Here is a 21,090-nt window from a genome sequence, read left to right as displayed (position 1 = left end):
ATCCCAGGGGTCTCAAACTCGCAGCCCACTAGATTGCAATCATTTTTTGGCTTTTTGATGTGATGTCAGGCTGCAGTTATTCCCCTGTTAGTGCCACAGTCCAGAGGCTTACCACACAGCAATGGAGACCCTATATTTACAAAGAGAGGAAGGCTCCCTTTCATCCTGCTTGCAAACATGCCCTCTAGTGGCCGTGTGCAACATAGCGGGTGATGTCACAACAAGGTTTGGCTTGGATGCTGAGGAAGTGCTGATAATGTTACTGCAATGCCATGACATCACTGGCGCGTCATTGTTTTTCTTTATTGGTGACCTCATGTTTCATTTTCTTGGAAACACAAGTTATCATTTTAATGATAAAATATACTGTTTTATGCTAAAATACTGGAAATGCAATATGCATGGCAAAATATAGCATTTGTCTTGCATGATGTAACATTTTTTTTTAATGGTTTATTTGAACATGCATCAGGTTACACTGGAATACATCACATAAATCATTTCACAGTTCCACATATCCAAAAAGAGTAGGAAGAAGCAAAGCTTATTAAACCCCCCCCATCTGTTACTTTTATCATCTGTAACTGTCACTTCCTGTACTCCTGATTTTTTTGAGACCTACAGAATCGTAAGGTGATGTAACCGTGTAGTGACACAATGGTGATTTTTTTTACAACTTTAACAATAATCATAGATATAACCATCAAAATGGGGATACCATCGCATACCTCCGTTAAAAAAAGGCTGTGGTATCATCTGTAAATAATACCAACTTTAAGTCTTTTCTGACTTTGCAGATGTCATTGATCTACAAGTTGAACAGTTTTGGTCCCAGTATTGACCCCTGGGGTACTCCACAAATAATATTTTAACTTGCAGATGTGTGTTCTAGCTTGAGAGCTTTGAGAATTGTGCTAATTAGGAGACTGGCTGGTAGTTTGTAAATTGATGTTTATCTCCATTAACAAAAAATGAACTACTTAAGCTATTTTTGTTTCATGAGGGAATTTTCCAGTCTAAAATATAGCAAACATTTTTATGGCAAAGTATTGCATTTCTAAAGTGAACAATATTGATTGTAAAATATAATGTCCTATGTTAAAATCTTGCAAAATGTACCGTTTTGTTGCCAGATATAGCATTATGGCAAAATATAACTATTTATGCTAGCATTTGTATCACATATTGTAGCATTTCTTTGGTTAATGATACTATTTTAATTGTAAAATATAATGCTTTATGCTAAAATATAGTAGTGTTATAGTAGTGTTATGATATAAAATGTAAAATGTCTGTGCTAAAATCTAGCATTTATATAACAAAACGTAGCAAAAGTATTGCATTTCTAGGGTCAACAATAAAACAGTGTTTTATGCTAAAATATTTTGTGTATGTTATAATGTTGTGCAACATTTGCATTTCATAGACGAATATATGGAGTTTCTATAGTAAAGTATAAAGGTTTTATGACAAATTCAGCATTTTTGTGGCAAAAACAATATGTATATGTATATATGTGTGTGTGTGTGTGTATATATAGTATGTGTGTATGTATGGATGTGTATATGCATGCATGTGTGTATGCGTGTATATATGTGTGTATGTGTATATGCATGTATGTGTGTATGCATGTGTGTATGCGTGTATATACGTATGTGTGTATGTATGCGTATATGTATGTGTGTATGTATATATATATATATATATATCTATATATGTGTGTGTGTGTATGTATGTAGGAGCTGCACGGTGGTCTAGTGGTTAGCGTGCAGACCTCACAGCTAGGAGACCAGGGTTCAATTCCACCCTTGGGCATCTCTGTGTGGACTTTGCATGTTCTCCCCCGTGCATGCGTGGGTTTTCTCCAGGTACTCCGGTTTCCTCCCACATGCTAGGTTAATTGGCGACTCCAAATTGTCCATAGGTATGATTGTCTATATGTGCCCTGTGATTGGCTGGCGACCAGTCCAGGGTGTACCCCACCTCTCGCCCGAAGACAGCTGGGATAGGCTCCAGCACCCCCGCGACCCTCGTGAGGAAAAAGCGGTAGAAAATGAATGAATGTATGTATATATGTATGTATATATATATATGTGTGTGCATATACTGTATATATTGCAAAATCTATTTTGCCTAAAATAACGGCATTAACGTATTGAAACAACATTTAGTACTTTTCTGTTCCAAAAGGAAGGGGGCATCCCTCCAGACATGGTATATGACAATAATGCATAGAAATGTTGGAGACCACACTATGTTCCGTTTCTCCTGGAAGGGGGCAGCGGCCACTGAATGAATAATAAGGTCCCCGATCCCGCCCATGTCATGTATATTGATCCAGCAGCAGAGGCCCTCCTGCAGGCAGCAAGCAAGCAGTCGGCTCCGGGCTGGCTGACAATGGCGACGCCGCTCCCACTCGGGCTCCACTGTGCGCCTCGCAGTTGTAACCTGTCAGCCACCGAGGAGCCGTGTGGTGTCCGCGGATAAGCGATGGCGATGGAGGACCAGCCTGACAGCACCGTGGCCGCCACTGCCGCCACCGCCGCCGCCGAGAAGAGAGAGAGCGGGGCTTGCATCGACAGGCAGCCGGACACGGTGCTCCACCATCCATCCGGGCTCATCCACGCCGGAGGTCGCGGTGGCCGTACTGCTGCAGCCGGGATAAGAGTCTTAAAGGCAGGTGATGTTTGCTACCGTGTCTGCTTCAGTGATGACGGTTGTTGAAAGTGTTATGGGCTCCATTGCAAGTCTTCTTCTTGCATGACAGGGCAAAGTGCACCGCAAAGATCGTAAAATGATGTAACGCTCTCTTATTTCCCACGATCACGATGAAGGTGATTGATCTAATCATCACTCCCCTCAAACCTGCAAGGAATTTCTCACAGATGCCACATACTAACACACACTAACATATACAATTTAGTGCACGTATGCCTGGCTTACTAAAGCCACTTTATTAGGTACAGCTGACCAACCCAATGAATTGAATCCACTGGAGTGTACAGTATTGCTTAATATTACTGGCTGCTTTCATTACAAAAATAACCATATGGTTCCATCTCTGTGTGCAGCAGCTGTACCTAATGTTGTGGCCTGCTGTGAGTGCACACTGACATCATCATTAACCCATCTGTCCTATTTGCATATTTATTGCATACAATCAAGTAGGAGAAGTAATAGTTTGACTGATGTCATACATTTTATTCACTGCATATGTATTTTCATTTGCATTTCATATATATTGCTCCATATTTGTCTCACTTACATAATATACCATTTTATAGCCAAATGTAGAATTGTTACAGTAAAACATTAAACATTTTATGGCAAAATATTTCATTTGTATGCTAAAATAAGACATTTTTATAACGAGATTGCATTTCATGGCAAAGTCTAACCTGTACATGGTGAAGTATATCACATTAAAGGTATAGTTCGGATTTCCCCATCAGCTGTGTACTACCGCAACGGTGACTTACCCCCCCCTCCCCCCAATTGGTCCTGTGAGTCCAGTTTTGGTAGGAGATCTGTGACGAGGAACATAGTTCCGCTTAGTTGCTGGCGCCATTTACAAAGAATTTGGCTTCTCAAAACAATATGCGTTCAAAAGAGTAATACATTTTTATCACAAAACACTCCATGTGTACTGTCGCCTGTGCATTCTTGTGTATGTAATGAAGACACATGGGGTATGTCCCGAAACCACTCACAAAAAACGAGTATTTGATAAAAATGTCTATTTTGGACACACGCCCCCAATTGCATTGTCCATCCATCCATTTTCTATACCGCTTATCCTCACTAGGGTCATGGGGCAGTGCTGGAGCCTATCCTATCTTCGGTCGAGAAGCGGGGTACACCCTGGACTGGTGGCCAGCCAATCACAGGGCACATATAGACAAACAACCATTCACACTCACATTCATACCTATGGACAATTTGGAGTCGCCAATTAAGGAGGAAACCAGAGTACCTGGAGAAAACTCACTCCGTACAGAGATGTCCAAGCGGAGAATCGAACCCAGGTCTTCCCGATCTTGACTATAAATCATTTTCTTATCATTGGAAGAATCAATCCCGGTATACTGGTACATTAAATACGTATATCGAAGAAGGCTATTAATGAAAGATAATTGATAGAACACAGTCTAGCCTTTAGCCTGGTCATGAGGTTAGCTCTACAATTGTGCTTGTGTCTGCCGTGGTGCGCCTCCATCTCCGTCTAGAGAGTTTTTACACTGTTCAGAAGGTCACTGGGTCGTCCCGGCTAGCTGTCAAAACAGGCATTTCCTCTATAGCTGCTTGTACATAATCTGCAGTGCTTGGCTGTTGTAATTCTCGTAACGACTCAATGTACCGTATATTAACTTATGGTCGCCGAGCTGCATGATTTGAGGTCGGCTGCCCCCGTCTTCGCCATGTCCTTACGTGGTACGTGTATTTCAGAATTGAATTTGAGTTGGAAGTGGATTTCGGTCACAACAGTGTTATTGGTTCGCATGATTCATTCGTTCCGGAACGTCCGATTCCACCTCATTGTCAGTATAACATGCAGTGTGTTAAGGTGACATATAGAATGTATCATGGAGATATAGCATATTTATTGTTTTATGTTATGTAACAATTTGACTGCAAAATCTAGCATTGCTATTGTAAAACATAGCACTTTAGTTGTAAAATCTATTGTTTTATGCAAAATAAATCAAGAATTTTGCATAATATATGGATTTCACTGACAAATACAACACTATGCATTACAATGTATAGGGCTTGTTTTGCATAATATAGCATTTTCTGGACAGATATACATAGTACTTCATAGTAAAATGGAGGCTTTTATGTCAAACTATATCATTTTTAGTTCAACAACTATAGCGTGTAATGACAACATACCGTGCTGACTTGTTGAATATTACATGAGAACGAGGCCAGCACGTCGTAATGATTTGCCAGCAGGACAAACGTCTACTCGCTAGGTGAGCACACAAATCATGTGACTTGTACATTCCTATAGCCTTGTCCATGAATATTCCCCATAGATGAGAGAGTGCGATAGGTCAAGGTGCATCCTTGATGGATACCAGCAGCCGAGTGTGTGTGTATCTGTCATCAATCTGGACATTTTAGAAAGCATGACGTGATTGAAGTTGCTGGAAATGAATGCAAGTCATTCTAATGTTTTTTTGGCTCCATGTTTTTCCATAGCGCAACATGAAACGTAATGGAAGTCGGGGCTGCATGACCAGAAAGACCAGGTTTGGATCCAGGGAACGTGACTGGTTAAAGAGTGACACCCAGCGGGGCTGTGTGTGCCTGTACGGGGCAACGGTGGACCCCCAGCTCCCTGCCTCTGGGCCCCAGGCCTCCTCCACCCCTCAGCCAGACCTGCAGCTGGTTCTGTGTTCCACCAGTACCACAGTAGAGGAGATGTGTGTCCAGAGGGATGGACAGGACCTCTATGTTCAACTGCATGGAGACCTGCTCAGGTAAATACATATTTCATCTTCACTTTTGAGTCTGGTATGCAGTGTACATGCTATCTCTTGTAGACCATAATAAATAATACACTCAAGTTATAAAGATGGTAGATTTGCTGTGCCACTCTATTTTATATTCCTGCAGTGCTGCTCTTAAATTGCCACTCTGATTGCCGATAAAAATGGATCCATTTAAATTGAGTAACAGGAAGCTCCAGCATTTAAAATCAGGATATTAATTACATTTCATATCACTATTTTTCAGAAGCTGCATTCCTTCTAGGTTTAGTAAGGCATTTTTATTTGTCAAAAATGTACCTTTTTGGTACTTGGAAATGCTTGCATGAAGCAGGAAAACAATGTCCCTTACCCCAAACTCCAGAATTATTACTAAATATGACCAGATATGAAATATATTTGCATTCTAAAATAAAATATTTTATATACAAATAACATGGCTGCACGGCGGTCTAGTGGTTAGCGCACAGACCTTCGTCCATCTCTGTGTGGAGTTTGCATGTTCTCCCCGTGCATGCGTGGGTTTTCTCCGGGTACTCCGGTTTCCTCCCACATTCCAAAAACATGCTAGGTTAATTGGTGACTCCAAATTGTCCATAGGTATGAATGTGAGTGTGAATGGTTGTTTGTCTATATGTGCCCTGTGATTGGCTGGCGACCTGTCCAGGGTGTACCCCGCCTCTCGCCTGAAGACAGCTGGGATAGGCTCCAGCACCCCCGTGACTCTTGTGAGGAAAAGCGGTAGAAAATGAATGAATGAATATACAAATAACATTATGACAATATATAGTGTTTTAGTGGCATTATCATGGTAAAATATACCCCTTAATGGTAAATCATAGTGTTTTATGGGATGCTCAAGCATTGTTTCTGCACAATCTAGAAGGAATTTATCATGCCAAATATAGCCATATCATGCTAAAATATTTTTGCATGATATGGCTATTATTTAGCAATAATTTTATGGCCAAATATAAGGTTCTCTTTGCAAAATACTGTGCTTTGTAGACACCTAACACTTAATAATAAAATGAAGCATTTGGTCGTCCAATATAGCATTTTTATTGCAAAATATAGCTTTTTCTATGGCAAAATGTGCAACATTTGGCATTCTCAGCATGTATCTCTGTCATAATACAGATGTAATGTCACTAATGTCGCAAAACAATAGTCATAGTATAGCCATACTATGGTGCCTTTTTATACTGTATAGTATTGCAAAAATATATAATGTAACACCTTATGTTGAAATAACATTCATTCAATTTGTACCGCTTTTTCCTTACAAGGGTCGCGGGGGTGCTGGAGCCTATCCCAGCTGTCTTCGGGCGAGAGGCGGGGTACCCCCTGGACTGGCTGCCAGCCAATCACAGGGCACATATAGACAAACAACCATTCACACTCACATTCATACCTATGGACAATTTGGAGTTGCCAATTAACCTAGCATGTTTTTGGAATGTGGGAGGAAAGCGGAGTACCCGGAGAAAACCCGTGCATGGAGAAAACCCACGTCTCCTAGCTGTGAGGTCTGCGCGCTAACCACTCGATCGCCGTGCCGCGTTGAAACAACATATTTATTTTAAATCTAACATTTATTTTAGGCAATAATATTATATATTATTAAAGGTAGGTTCTTATATATCATACACTCCTAAGCCGAATATATGAAATTGCAACACATTTAGTAAGTGTGCGAACACATGTAAAGGTAATAATGAGGCAAACACTGCAGACGTAAGTAAGGACATGATGACTGCTTATCTTTTTATAGCTTGAGTCTAGGAAAAAAAACTGTTTAATGTTTTGTCCTGTTAAAGAAAATTGTGTTTTATTACTCCATATTAAAAATGAATGAAGTGATGAAACATACTTAGTGAAGGACATCCACCCATCCTGGTCGCTATTGTGTTCTTGGGGACTTCCCTTGAAGTGCCCTGTGGGCAGACGTGACATTTTTGTCTCCAGTTTCCTCCCACTTGGTAACGTTTCCAAAAGGGAGACACCCAGACGTCTCCTCCAGTGGGTGCAGCTTAGGACAAACGGTGCATTAAATGACCCTGACAAATAAAGTGGCGTTGTTATCTTCACTTTGTTTGTAGGTACTCTACAAGCTCATGTCACAGTTGAGGGTTGTAAAATATTCAAATAAATCATATTTCCACTAGAACGTATGTATAAAAGCTGCATGAGAATGTCTAGCAGCACTATCAGTATCCAGTGCATGCTGTGGGCTTTGTATAATAATAATAATATCAAATATAAATCATTCTGTTATTGCAGCAGAGCCCCAATAGTTTTCCACATGTGCAAATATTGCTCTATGTCTAATACAAACCACTCCACAATGAAGTAATATTTAGCATACTGCGTTCTGCTTGTGTGGTGCAGGAGGCTGGAGCCCACAGAGCGTCCTCTCCAGATGGTGTATGACTATCTGGCCGCTATGGGCTATGCAGACCCAGTGCGTGTGCAGCAGGAGGCGGCCAATTCAGACCTCAGCTGCTTGATCCGTTTCTACAGTGGTGAGTACGGCGCACCCACAGGGCTCATCTTCATCATCGTCATCATCATCTGTCTTCATTGGGAACTGATGGAAGTCATGTTTCCTTCATACCATCAGTGGGATTGAGGCATAAATTTCATACAGTTGTTGTATTGCAAGGGTGCTTAATGTTGTGGTTGGCGAGTGTGTATGTTAATCATCATCTAATTTCCTTTTCCTTATTATGTATTTAGTAAGAAATGGTAGAAATAGTCATATATTACATGATATACTGATTTGTCTACCAATATGAACACATGACAGCAGTAATAATATTAATTCATTCATTTTCTACCGCTTATCCTCACGAGGGTAGAGAGGGTGCTGGAGCCTATCCCAGCTGTCTTCGAGCGAGAGGCGGGGTACACCCTGGACTGGTCGCCAGCCAATCACAGGGCACATATAGACAAACAACCATTCACATTCATACATTCATTCATTCATTTTCTACCGCTTTTTCCTCATGGGGGCTGCTGGAGTCTATCCCAGCTGTCTTCGAGTGAGAGGCGGGGTACACCCTGGACTGGTCGCCAGCCAATCACAGGGCACATATAGACAAACAACCATTCACACTCACATTCATACCTATGGACAATTTGGAGTCACCAATTAACCTAGCATGTTTTTGGAATGTGGGAGGAAACCGGAGTACCCGGAGAAAACCCACGCATGCACGGGGAGAACATGCAAACTCCACACAGAGATGGCCGAAGGTGGAATTGAACTCTGGTCTCCTAGCTGTGAGGTCTGCGCGCTAACCACTTGTCCGCCGTGCAGCCGGGTGGATCATCAAACTAATTTAAATATTAGTCACTGACAACTGACCATAAAATGCAGTTTTTTAAATGAAACTTTTTATTATTAATGGAGGAACATGCAACACAAACCATATAAGTGTCATGTATGACCGAACATTTGATCAGTCTCCTTATTACCTCCCGCCGTCATCCTCCTCATTTTGAGCCTTTGCAAACCTCCCCCTCAGACTCCTGCTGAGATGAAAACAAAACATGGATGAAGGAGTAATCATTACTAAATGCTGACTTCATCAAATGAAAACAAATGGTGCAGGCTCGAGGGCCAGTGCTTGCGTGGGTCAGCCCGTGCAGCTGCTGGGAGCTCAGTAACATGGCCTGCTCTAATCTCTGGCACTCATCCACCGGGGGCTGCAAAGTTGATAGAGACCCACCACCGGTGTCCCTGAATGAGTCATGAGAGTAGTGAGATTGATTTGAGTCACAGTGACTGTTTGAGTCAGCTAAAATGTAGTAATAAGTTGGATTGATGACTTTATATCTGTCTATCTACAGCAGGGGCACGCGGCCCGCTGGCCAAATGTGGCCCGCAGGACACTAGTTTGAGGCCCCCGCCTTGATATGAAAGTTTCATTGAATGTGAGTGTGACTGGTTGTTTGTCTATATGTGCCCTGTGATTGGCTGGCGACAAGCCCAGGGTGTACCCCGCCTCTTGCCCGAAGACAGCTGGGATAGGCTCCAGCACCCCTGCAACCCTTGTGAGGATAAGCGGTAGAAAATGAATGAATGAAGGAATGTTGTACGTGACAACATCGGAAAAGTGCAGAGCATATTCGGGATTCTGCATTTATCATCCCGCAAATTCTCATATTTTTGGTCAAAATATTGCATTTTTTTTCTGCAGAAAACACTGCTCATTCACCATAAATTGGTAATCATTTGTAAATATGTGATAATATATGTCAAATGTACAGCATAAATCCATCCGTCCATTTTCTATACCGGTTATCCTCATTAGGGTCTTGCCTAATGGGGCCTACCTCTCACCGCCTGAACAGGGACTTGAACCCTGGACCCTCAGATCAAAAGTCTGATGCTCTACCTGTTATTTGTTTTCAAATAATTGTCTCTTTTTATTGTCTCTTTAACGGTTGCTAAACTTGATGCTAACTAGTAGTAGAACATGCAGTGTATAATAGATGCTACAAACAACAAAAACTTCACTAGAATACTCGATTACCAAAATATTTGCGAGCTGCAGCCCTATTTAGTTCTCTATAAAAGTGAGCTAAGTCGATGATGTCATTCATTCACATGATCATCTATGTGTCATAAAGACAGGAAAAGATCATAAATTTACACCCTGGACAGTTTTAGGACAGATAGAATAAGTTCCAGCAGGATTTGAGAGCAGTCTGTTTTCCAGGTCATAATAATCACATCTTGAATGTGTGACTTTCATGTGCTTTTACGTGAGCTTTGCAAGGAGTGGATGACTTGGTAGAAAAATGAGACGAAAAGCGCAATAGCCCCGAGCATACGAGCAAAATCCCCATCATTTCCTGACAGCTCCTTGTAATATGAGGTTCCTCTGATGGAGCGGTCTGTCACCCTCAACATGTTCTCTCTCTTGTTAGAGTCAATCTATGTCCTACAAGCTGTAGAATATACACAATGATGTACCTCATATCTTTTACAAGTCCAAAAACTTTAAAAGTCAATGGTAAGAACATAAAATTTGTGTCATTGAATGCTAAACTTTTGCATGCATTTCCTCCCATTTCCTGTTGTGCATTGTGAAGTTCTGTAATACTGGCTTTTAAATGGTAATGGTAATGGTTTTATTTCATTTGAACATGCATCAGATTACAATTGAATGCATCACATAATCAGTTCACAGTTCCACATGTCCAAAAGGAGTAGGAAGAAGCAAAGCTTATTAAATCCTACCCCTCCATCTGGAACTTTTACAATCAGTAACTGTTACATTTGTTCACTTCCTGCTTTCCATAATACAGTATAAGTTTTTTTTACAAAATAACATACAATGACATAATGGGTACCATAGTTACTGTCAATATAGTGATATAGATATATATATATATATATATATATATATATATATATATATATATATATATATATATATATATATATATATATATATATATATAGCACATCATGACTGGTTCAAGACTCTTCATCCTTGTATTTAGCAAACATCAACTGCTTGTATTGTTTCTTGAATTGGCTCATCGTTGTGCATTGTTTGAGGGTCTTACTCAATCCATTCCATAGTTTGATTCCACATACTGAAATGCTATGGCTTTTTAACGTAGTTCTAGCATATAAGTATTTCAGATTTAGTTCTTCCCTGAGATCATATTTCTCCTCTCTTGTAAAGAAGTATTGGATGACATTTTTAGGTAATTGGTTGTTTTCAGCCTTATGTATTATTTTAGCTGTTTGAAAATTAACTATATCAGCAAGTTTTAGATTTTAGAAATAAGGAGTTAGTATATTCTCTGTAGGCGCCATTATGAATTATCCTTACTGACCTTTTTTGCAGTACATTTAGCAAGTGAAGATTGCTTTTATAGTTATTAGCCCATATTTCCACACAATAAGTAAGATATGGTAGAACCAGGGAGCAATAAAGAGTGTGGAGTGATTTCTGATTGAGAACAAGTTTTGTTTTGTTCAATACTGAAATATTATTTTGCTTTTTCTACTTTTCTGATCTATAAATGTAGTTAGAATGTTGTATTCTCGTGTTAAACCATGCCAAAGTTTCAGATAATGAGGTTTGTGCATTTGGAAGTGAGTCCTGAAAGAAGTTTGGGATGGTGCAAAATGCTCCGTTTCAGAGGGCGTTGCAAAATTGTTCCTTTGTGATGTCACAGAGGAGCGGGCTTCCTTATGGGCATGGATGTAGGCACAATACACTCTCTGCTTCTGTGTTTACGTTGCTAGCAATGGCTTGTAAAAAGCATTTATTTGGATGTAAGGGAAAGCCATATTTGTTTACAATCTATAAAATGAGCATAATAGGTCCCCTTTAAGGAGACTACACACTCCAACCAATAAGAGCTATCTGTCAGGCTGACTTTTGAGTTCATTGCCAACAGAGGAGCTTTGCTATTCTAAGTTCTGACTTTTAACGGCTTGTTAGTTGCTTTGAAACGAACCGATTTGTAAACTATAAATATCATGCAGATGGAGATCAGTGTCGTGACAGGAGATGAAGCAGGAACTGGCACAGAAGTCTAACTTTGTCTCTATTGGCTTAAGTGTCTCAGTGTCCAGATGTTTGTAGTCATTATTGGGCTACTTTTTGCTCTGTGTGTGTCTGGAGACATGCCTTTTTAAAAATGAATGATTCAATCAAGGGCTGGCCTATAGTGTTAGTGAGTGTTTCACTGTATATTTGAAGTTTGTATGGATTTGTTTGTGTTAGCTAACCTTCTAGTCCTGCATCTCTGCACACAAAAGGGGGGGACATCTGGCAAAATATGCACCACTACGGTGTTGTGTGGTATTAGTTTTCAGAAAAATACTCCACACAGTGGTGCTGTATGATAGATTGACTTGACATTTCCCTAAAAAAAACACTATAACTTTAGTGTATTTTGCCAGATCCCCATGAAATTTGGTATGCATCTTAAGGGGACTGCAGGATTTGAGCAACATTGACTGAAAAACAGGGCCACCATCAAGCAAAAAGTCCAGTTAGTTTCTGTCAAAAATCTGACAGACTGGTTATTTATTATTATTATTGAACAAAGAAAAGCAAAATATCGAATTAGACGACTGTGCAGGCATTTTTAGAGTCCATTTTGAGTCTTGTTTTGTCTAGTGTGAGTTGGTGGGAATGCTTTGGAACACAAGTATTTATTCATTCATTTTCTACCGCTTATCCTCATGTGGGTTGCGGGAGTGCTGGACTGCAGCCTGGACTGGTCGCCAGCCAATCACAGGGCACATATAGACAAACAACCATTCACACTCACATTCATACCTATGGACAATTTGGAGTCACCAATTAACCTAGCATGTTTTTGGAATGTGGGAGGAAACCGGAGTACCCGGAGAAAACCTTCACATGCACAGGGAGAACATGCAAACTCCACATAGAGATGGCCGAGAGTGGAATCGAACTCAGGTCTCCTAGCTGTGTGGCCTGCGTGCAAACCACCGCGCAGCCTTGGAACATGAGTATTAGTTGCAAAAGAGGGCCACGTGCCCTATTACTGTTGTCCTTACTGTGTGGTTGGTGCATGAGTCAATTCCCTAAGCAATCAAGTATGAAGGACCACAGTTTTCCTATTATGTCAAGATCAAGTTTAATGTCCCCTGTAGTCCTCCACCCTGTTGTACTTAATTTATCCACTTTTTAATAATTCCACATCATGTTTTTAACCTTGCATCAACCTCGCCGCTCGCCATGCACGCTTGTGTGAAGTGACATGTCAACGACACTCCAGAGTGAAGGCTGCAGCCCACGCCGATCTTTCACTTGTCTCATTCTCCTCATGGTTTGGCCGCCTTCCCACACAGGGCGTTTCACAAAGGTTTGGTGTGTGGCAAATAGATCTGTCATCCTGGCTGGTCTCTCTTCCAATAAAACATCAAGTCATGAAAATAAGCGTCGAGGAGTAGTTAACCCACTATAACCCTGTCAAGTCACAAGAGCTTTTATTTGCAGAGGGGAAGTTTACTAGCTCAGACTGGACTTTGATTTGGAGAACAAACCGATTTCCATAGCAACTGATAGCACCACAGACATTGAGGGAGAGCAATTGTTTTAGAGAAGTTGGCTCTTTATGGTGAAAACATGTTGCGTAAGTTGACTAATGATTTTCAGATGACTTGATACGCTGATAAGATCCAGTGGTGTGAAATATCTCCTATGTTGTCTGCATGTGATACTGTATGCATAGCTCAGTAGCTGCAGGTTAGATTAGATTTGCATGCATTTACTGTTATTATGGCAAGGGATGGGGAGGCACGGCAGTGGAGTGGTTAGCACGCAGACCTCACAGCTAGGAGACCAGGGTTCAATTCCACCCTGGGCCATCTCTGTGTGGAGTTTGCATGTTCTCCCCGTGCATGCGTGGGTTTTCTCCGGGTACTCCAGTTTCCTCCCACATTCCAAAAATATGCTAGGTTAATTGGCCACTCCAAATTGTCCATAGGTTTAAATGTGAGTGTGAATGGTTGTTTGTCTATATGTGCCCTGTGATTGGCTGGCGACCAGTCCAGGGTGTACCCCGCCTCTCGCCCCAAGACAGCTGGGATAGAAAATGAATGAATGAAAATTGCAATTCTTGTCGAAATAGCTGGAGACCCATGTCGCCTATGTCAGCTGACTTTGGGTGAGGGGCAAGGTACACCCTGGACACTTACAGACAAACAAGCAATCACATTTATATGTCTTTCTGGACAATGGGAGGAAGCCGGAGTATTCGTAGAACTACAAAGAAAATATGAAAACTGCACACAGAGGGTGAGATCATTTAATATCACTATAAAATCAAATGTGTTTTACCAACAAAACACTCTCCTAATAAATGCCTTGATGCCTGGTCCTCTCTGCAGTTGAGTAAATAAGCATCCTTTGCCATTCATTCATTTTCTACCGCTTTTTCCTCATGAGGGCCGCGGGGGGTACTGGAGCCTATCCCAGCTGTCTTGGGGCGAGAGGCGGGGTATACCCTGGACTGGTCGCCAGCCAATCACAGGGCACATATAGACAAACAACCATTCACACTCACATTCATACCTATGGACAATTTGGAGTGGCCAATTAACCTAGCATGTTTTTGGAATGTGGGAGGAAACCGGAGTACCCGGAGAAAACCCACGCATGCACGGGGAGAACATGCAAACTCCACACAGAGATGGCCAAGGGTGGATTTGAACTCCTAGCTGTGGGGTCTGCGCGCTAACCACTCGACCGCCGTGCCGCCCTTACAATTTTCAGTGGCTATTAAAACGATACTGCTATACATGCTGTACACTAACAGTTGCTGAAATATGAGCGTTTTTTCTAACTTTTATGAGACAAGTAAATGTTTTAAAGTCGTAAAAACCCCTCCCCATATGCTTTTCTCACACAAAAAAAAACACAATCCAAAAAATGTTGTGAACCGCGATATACCGAGGGAACACCGTATAGCATATTGACAGATTTTAGTGCCTTCATCCAGTAAATCCACATACATAATTACAAATGATGGCCTTTGGATAAAAGCTGTTTTGGACCCTGGCCCTGTAGTCATTTTTTAAAGGCTCTTCCAGATGGCAGCCAATGAGAGAAGATGGCCTGGGCAAGGTTCCACCTTTCGCTGAGATGTGTTTAGCACTCTATGGAGAGTTGCTGTGTGATGCTGAGCAGTTGGTGCACCATGCAGTAATGCCGTTTGTTCGTTCAGCCTCCACTGAGCAATGGTAATAAAGACACTAGATGATGCGAGGTGAGGGAGGGGTGGAACATGGACATTTTTCAGTCTATCCGAGAACCATCTTACTCGTTCATATACTTCACAAACAATGATAATAACAATTATTCCAGAAGGCACCAAAATGTTTTTTGTGGTACAAGGACGAGATACTGCAGTGGATGTGCTGCTTGCCAGTCACTTTGTTGTCTTAAGCTCTTTGCTCAGTTCATAATCAGTTTTACTGGCAAACATAAAAGGCAGGCTTTCCCTTCAGTTGGATGTCCTTGACAAGTGGAAGAGAAGGTGGACGCAAAGAAGGATGCTTGCCAGTCAGAAGCAGTGGAAGTCATTGTTTGTTGGCTTTATGTTTTCATATCATTTGGATTTTTGGTCAGTTAAGTGGCGCATGAATGGCATCATAAGCAATAAATAAAATCACAATCAGACTGTTATTTAAATAAAGATCCTCATAATGCACTTGGGGGATTTTCACCTTGCATAAAAAAAACATTTATCCAGGATTTTCAATATGTAAATGAAAACACAAAGGGTATAATATAATAAACAGTGTTAACTGATGTATTCCCTCGCTCTATTGGCAGCAACAGTGTTGTTTTTGGCAGTAATAATCTCTTTCAACTTCTCATAACGCTCCATAATAATTACTTGATCCTCTTGTGTAAAAGACACCGTCTGGGATTACTACATTGTTGCACGGAAGTAGACTAATATAACGTTAAACGTCTCCTTTTATGAACCAGTCATGATGTGCTTTTTTTCACTATATTGACAGTTACTATTAAGATTAAGATTAAGATATGCCTTTATTCGTCCCTCAGTGGGGAAATTTGCATTGCACAGCAGCAAGAGTACAGAATCAGTTAAGCAGTACAAAATACACAATATAGAAAAATAAACAATATAAACACCCAAGTATTAACAAAATCAACAGTTTTTCCCAGAGTTATATACAAATACAGTATGCAGATAATATGAAACGAGATGAGATATATGACCAGTCTATACACTGAGATCTTGAGTTAAAGTGAGTTTAAAGTGAGTTAATATGAGGCATCATGGAATACTTCACATAAAACTTAGAATATTGCACATGGAGGTTGATCAGATATTGCACAGTGAATGGAGTCTGGAGTAACTATACTGAATGCAAAAAACAAAGTATTACACAGATGTACATAGTGGTGTAGAAGTACTATGGTACCCATTATGTCATTGTATGGTCATATCACCTCGTATTTCAGTATGAGGTGCATTATTAAAAAAAAAACAAAAAAAACAAAAAAAAACCTTAAACTATATTATGGAATGCAGGAAGTGAACAAATGTAACAGTTACTGATTGTAAAAGTACATTTCAAACAATGCACAACGATGAGCTAATTCAAGAACCATTACAAGCAGTTGATGTTTGCTAAATACAAGGATGAAGAGTCTTGAACCAGTCATGATGTGCTATATATATGACTATATTGACGGTTACTATGGTACCCATTATGTCATTGTATGGTCATATCACCTCGTACTTCGGTACGAGGTGCATTATAAAAAAAAACAAACAAACTGTATTCTGGAAAGCAGGAAGTGAACAAATGTAACAGTTACTGATTGTAAAAGTACTAGATGGAGGGGTAGGATTTAATGAGGTTTGCTTCTTCCTACTCCTTTTGGACATGTGGAACTGTGAACTGATTATGTGATGCATTCAATTGTAATCTGATGCATGTTCAAATGAAATAAAACCATTACATTACCATGTGAACATAAAGCTGAGAACCGACGTGACAAAATAAGTTGATAACCACTGTTTAAGATCTGGAGGCTTATGGAGACCCCCGAAAAATGCAAACCCTGAGGAACGGCTTTTTTTGTTTGGTGTAGACGTTGCACAGGGCATCCCTGTTTTTAAATAAGAAACACCATTGGAAGCATAACAACATTATCCCTGTAGTTAGAAGTGCTGATGTAAGTGTAATTGGTGTAAATGGAAAGCTTAAGAATGAACTAATCAGTAGGTGAAATCACGCTGACCTGTGACTTCACGGAGCGTTAGAACGTTTGCTATGAATTAGCTGATGTTATTTATCGCAGTAGACTTAGGTGAGGCTTCCTGTCCATTAGTGAGATGTTTGTTGATCTGCGCTAAGCCTTACAGTGAGGATGCTCTCTGTCTCTATCTCTCTCTCTGTCATCCAGAGCGACCCGTGAATGCCGACCAGCAGGAGCGCACCCTGTTGAAGGGCGTGTTCAGCGTCAGGAAGGGCAAGACGCAGCTGCACAAGTGGGCCGAGCGGCAGGTCATTCTCTGCGGAACTTGTCTCATTGTGGCCTCGGTGAAAGACAGCCTGACAGGCAAGATGCACATCCTGCCTCTCGTAGGGGGAAAGGTGAGAAGTCAGAGTTGAGGGCAAAAAAAAAAAAAAAAAGAACATCCATCCATCAATCCATTGTCTGTACCACTTATCCTCATGAGGGTTGCGGGTATGCTGGAGCGTATCCCAGCTGTCTTCAGGCGATAGGTGCGGTACACCCTGGACTGATCGCAATAATTTTAAGGGCATGCTGGAGTCTATCCCAGTAAATGCTTATTGTCCCACAACTTGACGGGCGAAGATATTATTGTCAACATTTTTTAGACTAAATAAACCACAGTTTATTGATGATAATATAAAAATAATAATACATTTTTATTTATTTTTTTGTTATATTATGGCATCTTGCTCTATTTCCCACTTTTGCTGGGTTTTGTTTAATTTATTTCTGCAGTGATCATAGATGATGCTGTAAAGCGCTTTGTGTTGCATGTCTTTGCAGGAAAAGTGCTATACAAATAAAGTTGATTTGATTTGATTTGAAAAAAAAAAAAGTTCAGGGCAGGCTGTATGCCCATATTACAATACTTCCATGAAACACATTTAACCATAGAAACTCAGCCTGCTTAAGAATACCTGCTCAATCTAATGCCATCATTATTGCACACTTCATCATACAGAGAAGTCTTTCTAATATTTTGCCCCATTTGACTAGCTGAAGAAGACAACCATGATGTCCCACCATACCATAATATCATCTCTCAGTATGATACAGTGCATGTGTACACCACTGCAAATTGCAGCCATATTAATAAATACTCTGTACTGTTTGTGTTGTGGAGGTGGAGGAGGTGAAGAGGAGACAACACTGTCTGATGTTCAGCTCGGCAGGATCGCAGGCTCAGACCTACTTTGTCAACTTTGACACACTGACCGACTACCAACGATGGCATCGACAGGCATCCAAAGTAAGCAGGAGATACAATGTGTGTCTGCCATCTTGTTTACCTTGCTGTGTCTGTTTCCAGTTTGTTTCCTCAGTCATACTATTCCTGTAGCCCGGAAGTGCTGCACACAAAACAGTGAAAAACTGTCAAAACCATGCATCCTTACTATATTTGCCTGTGGTGTATGTGGTGCATGACGCGCATTGTGGCCTCTGATGCGCAGTCCAGTTCTGCACGTTTAAAGGCAATGAGAGCCGTTCATTTGATTGGTTAAGATTACACTCGGCTCCTCCCTCTTTGACACTTGCGCCGGTGGGAGGCGTGGGTGCGCCGCACTGCGCCGGATTGCTCTGCTCACGAAAATTGCAAAGTACTCTGGCCCCACCCTTTTGGCACGGTTTGTTTACAGAATTAGAGTCCATAGTATTCAACACTGGTCACGAGGTGTCAGTAATGTTACATTATGAGATAATAGCCACCGCCATTAGTACTGGAAAAACTGGAACAAGTTTCAGTGTGTATTATATATATATTAAATGTTATTTTCTATTGGTAAATACAAGTATAACCATATTTACAAGGTTTTCTACGCGCAAAAAAATTGATCTGTAAATAAGGAATCCCCAAAATTCACTTATCACGGTCAAATATGGAAACATCAACCGCGATAAACGAGGGATTATTATACATGTATTCTAGCATGTCTTCCAAAGCATTCTGGGGGCACCACAAATATCATTTATAAACCGTATGCTTTTTTTTTTTCTATAATTTTTGGCCCATTCTATCTCATCAAGGGATGAGTGTGTGTGTCATTTACACTAAGCTCTCTTTGTTCAGTTTAATGACTTTTGTGCCATTGCTCCTCTTACTGAAGCCGGGCAGACATTGTGAGCGTGTCCACTGAGGTGGAGACGACCTATGATTAGCCATGAAAGGAGAAAGTCGACCGAACAAAACGGGAATCCAATTAGTTGCAGATAAGTCTTTACAGTATGTGCTGTTATACAATACATACACAATTTCTGCTACATAGATAATATTGATGAAGTCCAGGAACATTGGAAATATTAATACAATGTTTACATTTTGTGTCCTTTGCTGTAAAGTGTATTAACTAGTGTGGGAAGATCCTTCAGCTTTGCTTCTGATTGAACACGGCAAAATAGAAGAGTTGTCTACGACCATGCATTTGTTGTTAAATGGCTTCCATCATGCAGCCTCCCTTTCCTCCACACTGCTTCAGTTGTTTCTTCTTCCAATGTTTTCTTTCTTCTCAATCAATCCATCCCTCCGGTTCCCACATCACCTAATTAGTCTCATTGATCTTAGAAAAGCATTCACACCCACAGGCGTTTATATGGGAAGATGAGCAGCTTTGTCTTTGTCTTTCCGCCACTGTATAGAGCCTCGTGGTTATTGGGGATGCTGTCCTCACACTCGTGCGTCGGAAGCTTGTAAGAACACACGGGTCTGTTTCAGTGCTTCTTTTGTGCAAAAAGAAATGTATGAATGTCATTTGCCCATAACGCGGTCAATACCTGAAAGGATGTGTCATCATTCATGGGCAGGACTGAGTGACTGTACTAGAGCATGAATGATCAATGCGTTGTCAGGGTTTAAAAAATGGTGGATCCAAACAACATAATTCTGTCTTTTACTGCGATGATGCTTTTTGTCCTCTCAGTTCATCACATAACAGAAATATACTAAAATGCACAGACTTTCAATAAAGACATGGCATGGGATTCTTTTTTTCTGAGGATGTGACACACTTTTGAGGTCGCTTGTTGCTAGGTAGGATAGGGTAGGGCGTTTTTCTTCTCAAAGCCACTAAACAAAACATGCTTTGTTTTTGACAAACAAGTATATGTGCAAAGCTGATTAACACCATTGTCATTTGCCTTTCTTGGTAACTTGGGAAGAGGGCTCCACTGCCCCATACAGCAGGGAAAGGACGAGGAGAGTTGGCAGGAAGACATCTACACCAAACTAACCAACACTATAAGGATATGACACCAGTCTTGTCAGCTCTCATTTCACAAGAAAATCACTACTTTTTTACCATCTGTTGAATCACACTTTGCCTGCACGGTGGACGAGTGGTTAGCACACGGGCCTCACAGCTAGGAGTCCCGAGTTCAATTCCACCCACGGCCATCTCTGTGTGGAGTTTGCATGTTCTCCCCGTGCATGCGTGGGTTTTCTCCGGGTAAAAAAACATTCCAAAAACATGCTAGGTTAATTAGCGACTCCAAATTGTCCATAGGTATGAATGTGAGTGTGAATGGTTGTTTGTCTATATGTGCCACGCCGCTTGCCAGAAGGCAGCTGGGATAGGCTCCAGCACCCCCACAACCCTTGTGAGGATAAGCGGTAGAAAATGAATGAATGAATTAATCACAGTGCTGCATGTACCACTAATGGCAAAATCAGACAATTACTATATTTGTATGTGTTGGTAACATTTTGGTAACATTTTCTTGCCTCTGATTGGTTAAGATTGGTTGAGTTACATGGGAGCCAAGCTTCTATAAATTGGCCCCAAGCTCTTTTATACATGTATATGTATATG

At 40.9% G+C, this 21,090-nt stretch overlaps 1 protein-coding gene across 1 annotated transcript in view; it reads left to right on the top strand.

Moving 5' to 3' along the window:
- Positions 1 to 2,349: 2,349 nt before the first annotated feature.
- Positions 2,350 to 21,090, top strand: part of phlpp2 (PH domain and leucine rich repeat protein phosphatase 2) — a 34,254-nt gene continuing 15,513 nt past the window's right edge. Inside the window, exons 1-5 of the mRNA XM_058088836.2 lie at positions 2,350 to 2,676; positions 5,206 to 5,486; positions 7,887 to 8,020; positions 17,453 to 17,643; positions 18,411 to 18,536. Of these exons, the coding sequence (XP_057944819.2) occupies positions 2,491 to 2,676; positions 5,206 to 5,486; positions 7,887 to 8,020; positions 17,453 to 17,643; positions 18,411 to 18,536 (918 nt within the window). The 5' untranslated portion in view covers positions 2,350 to 2,490. The remainder of the gene's footprint in view (positions 2,677 to 5,205; positions 5,487 to 7,886; positions 8,021 to 17,452; positions 17,644 to 18,410; positions 18,537 to 21,090) is intronic.

This window comes from Doryrhamphus excisus, linkage group LG13 (assembly GCF_037039965.1).
Source record: "Doryrhamphus excisus strain RoL-2023G ecotype Guam linkage group LG13, RoL_Dexc_Guam_v1.1, whole genome shotgun sequence".
In the NCBI taxonomy this organism is placed as follows: Eukaryota; Metazoa; Chordata; class Actinopteri; order Syngnathiformes; family Syngnathidae; genus Doryrhamphus; species Doryrhamphus excisus.
This window is presented reverse-complemented; position numbering and strand designations above follow the sequence as displayed.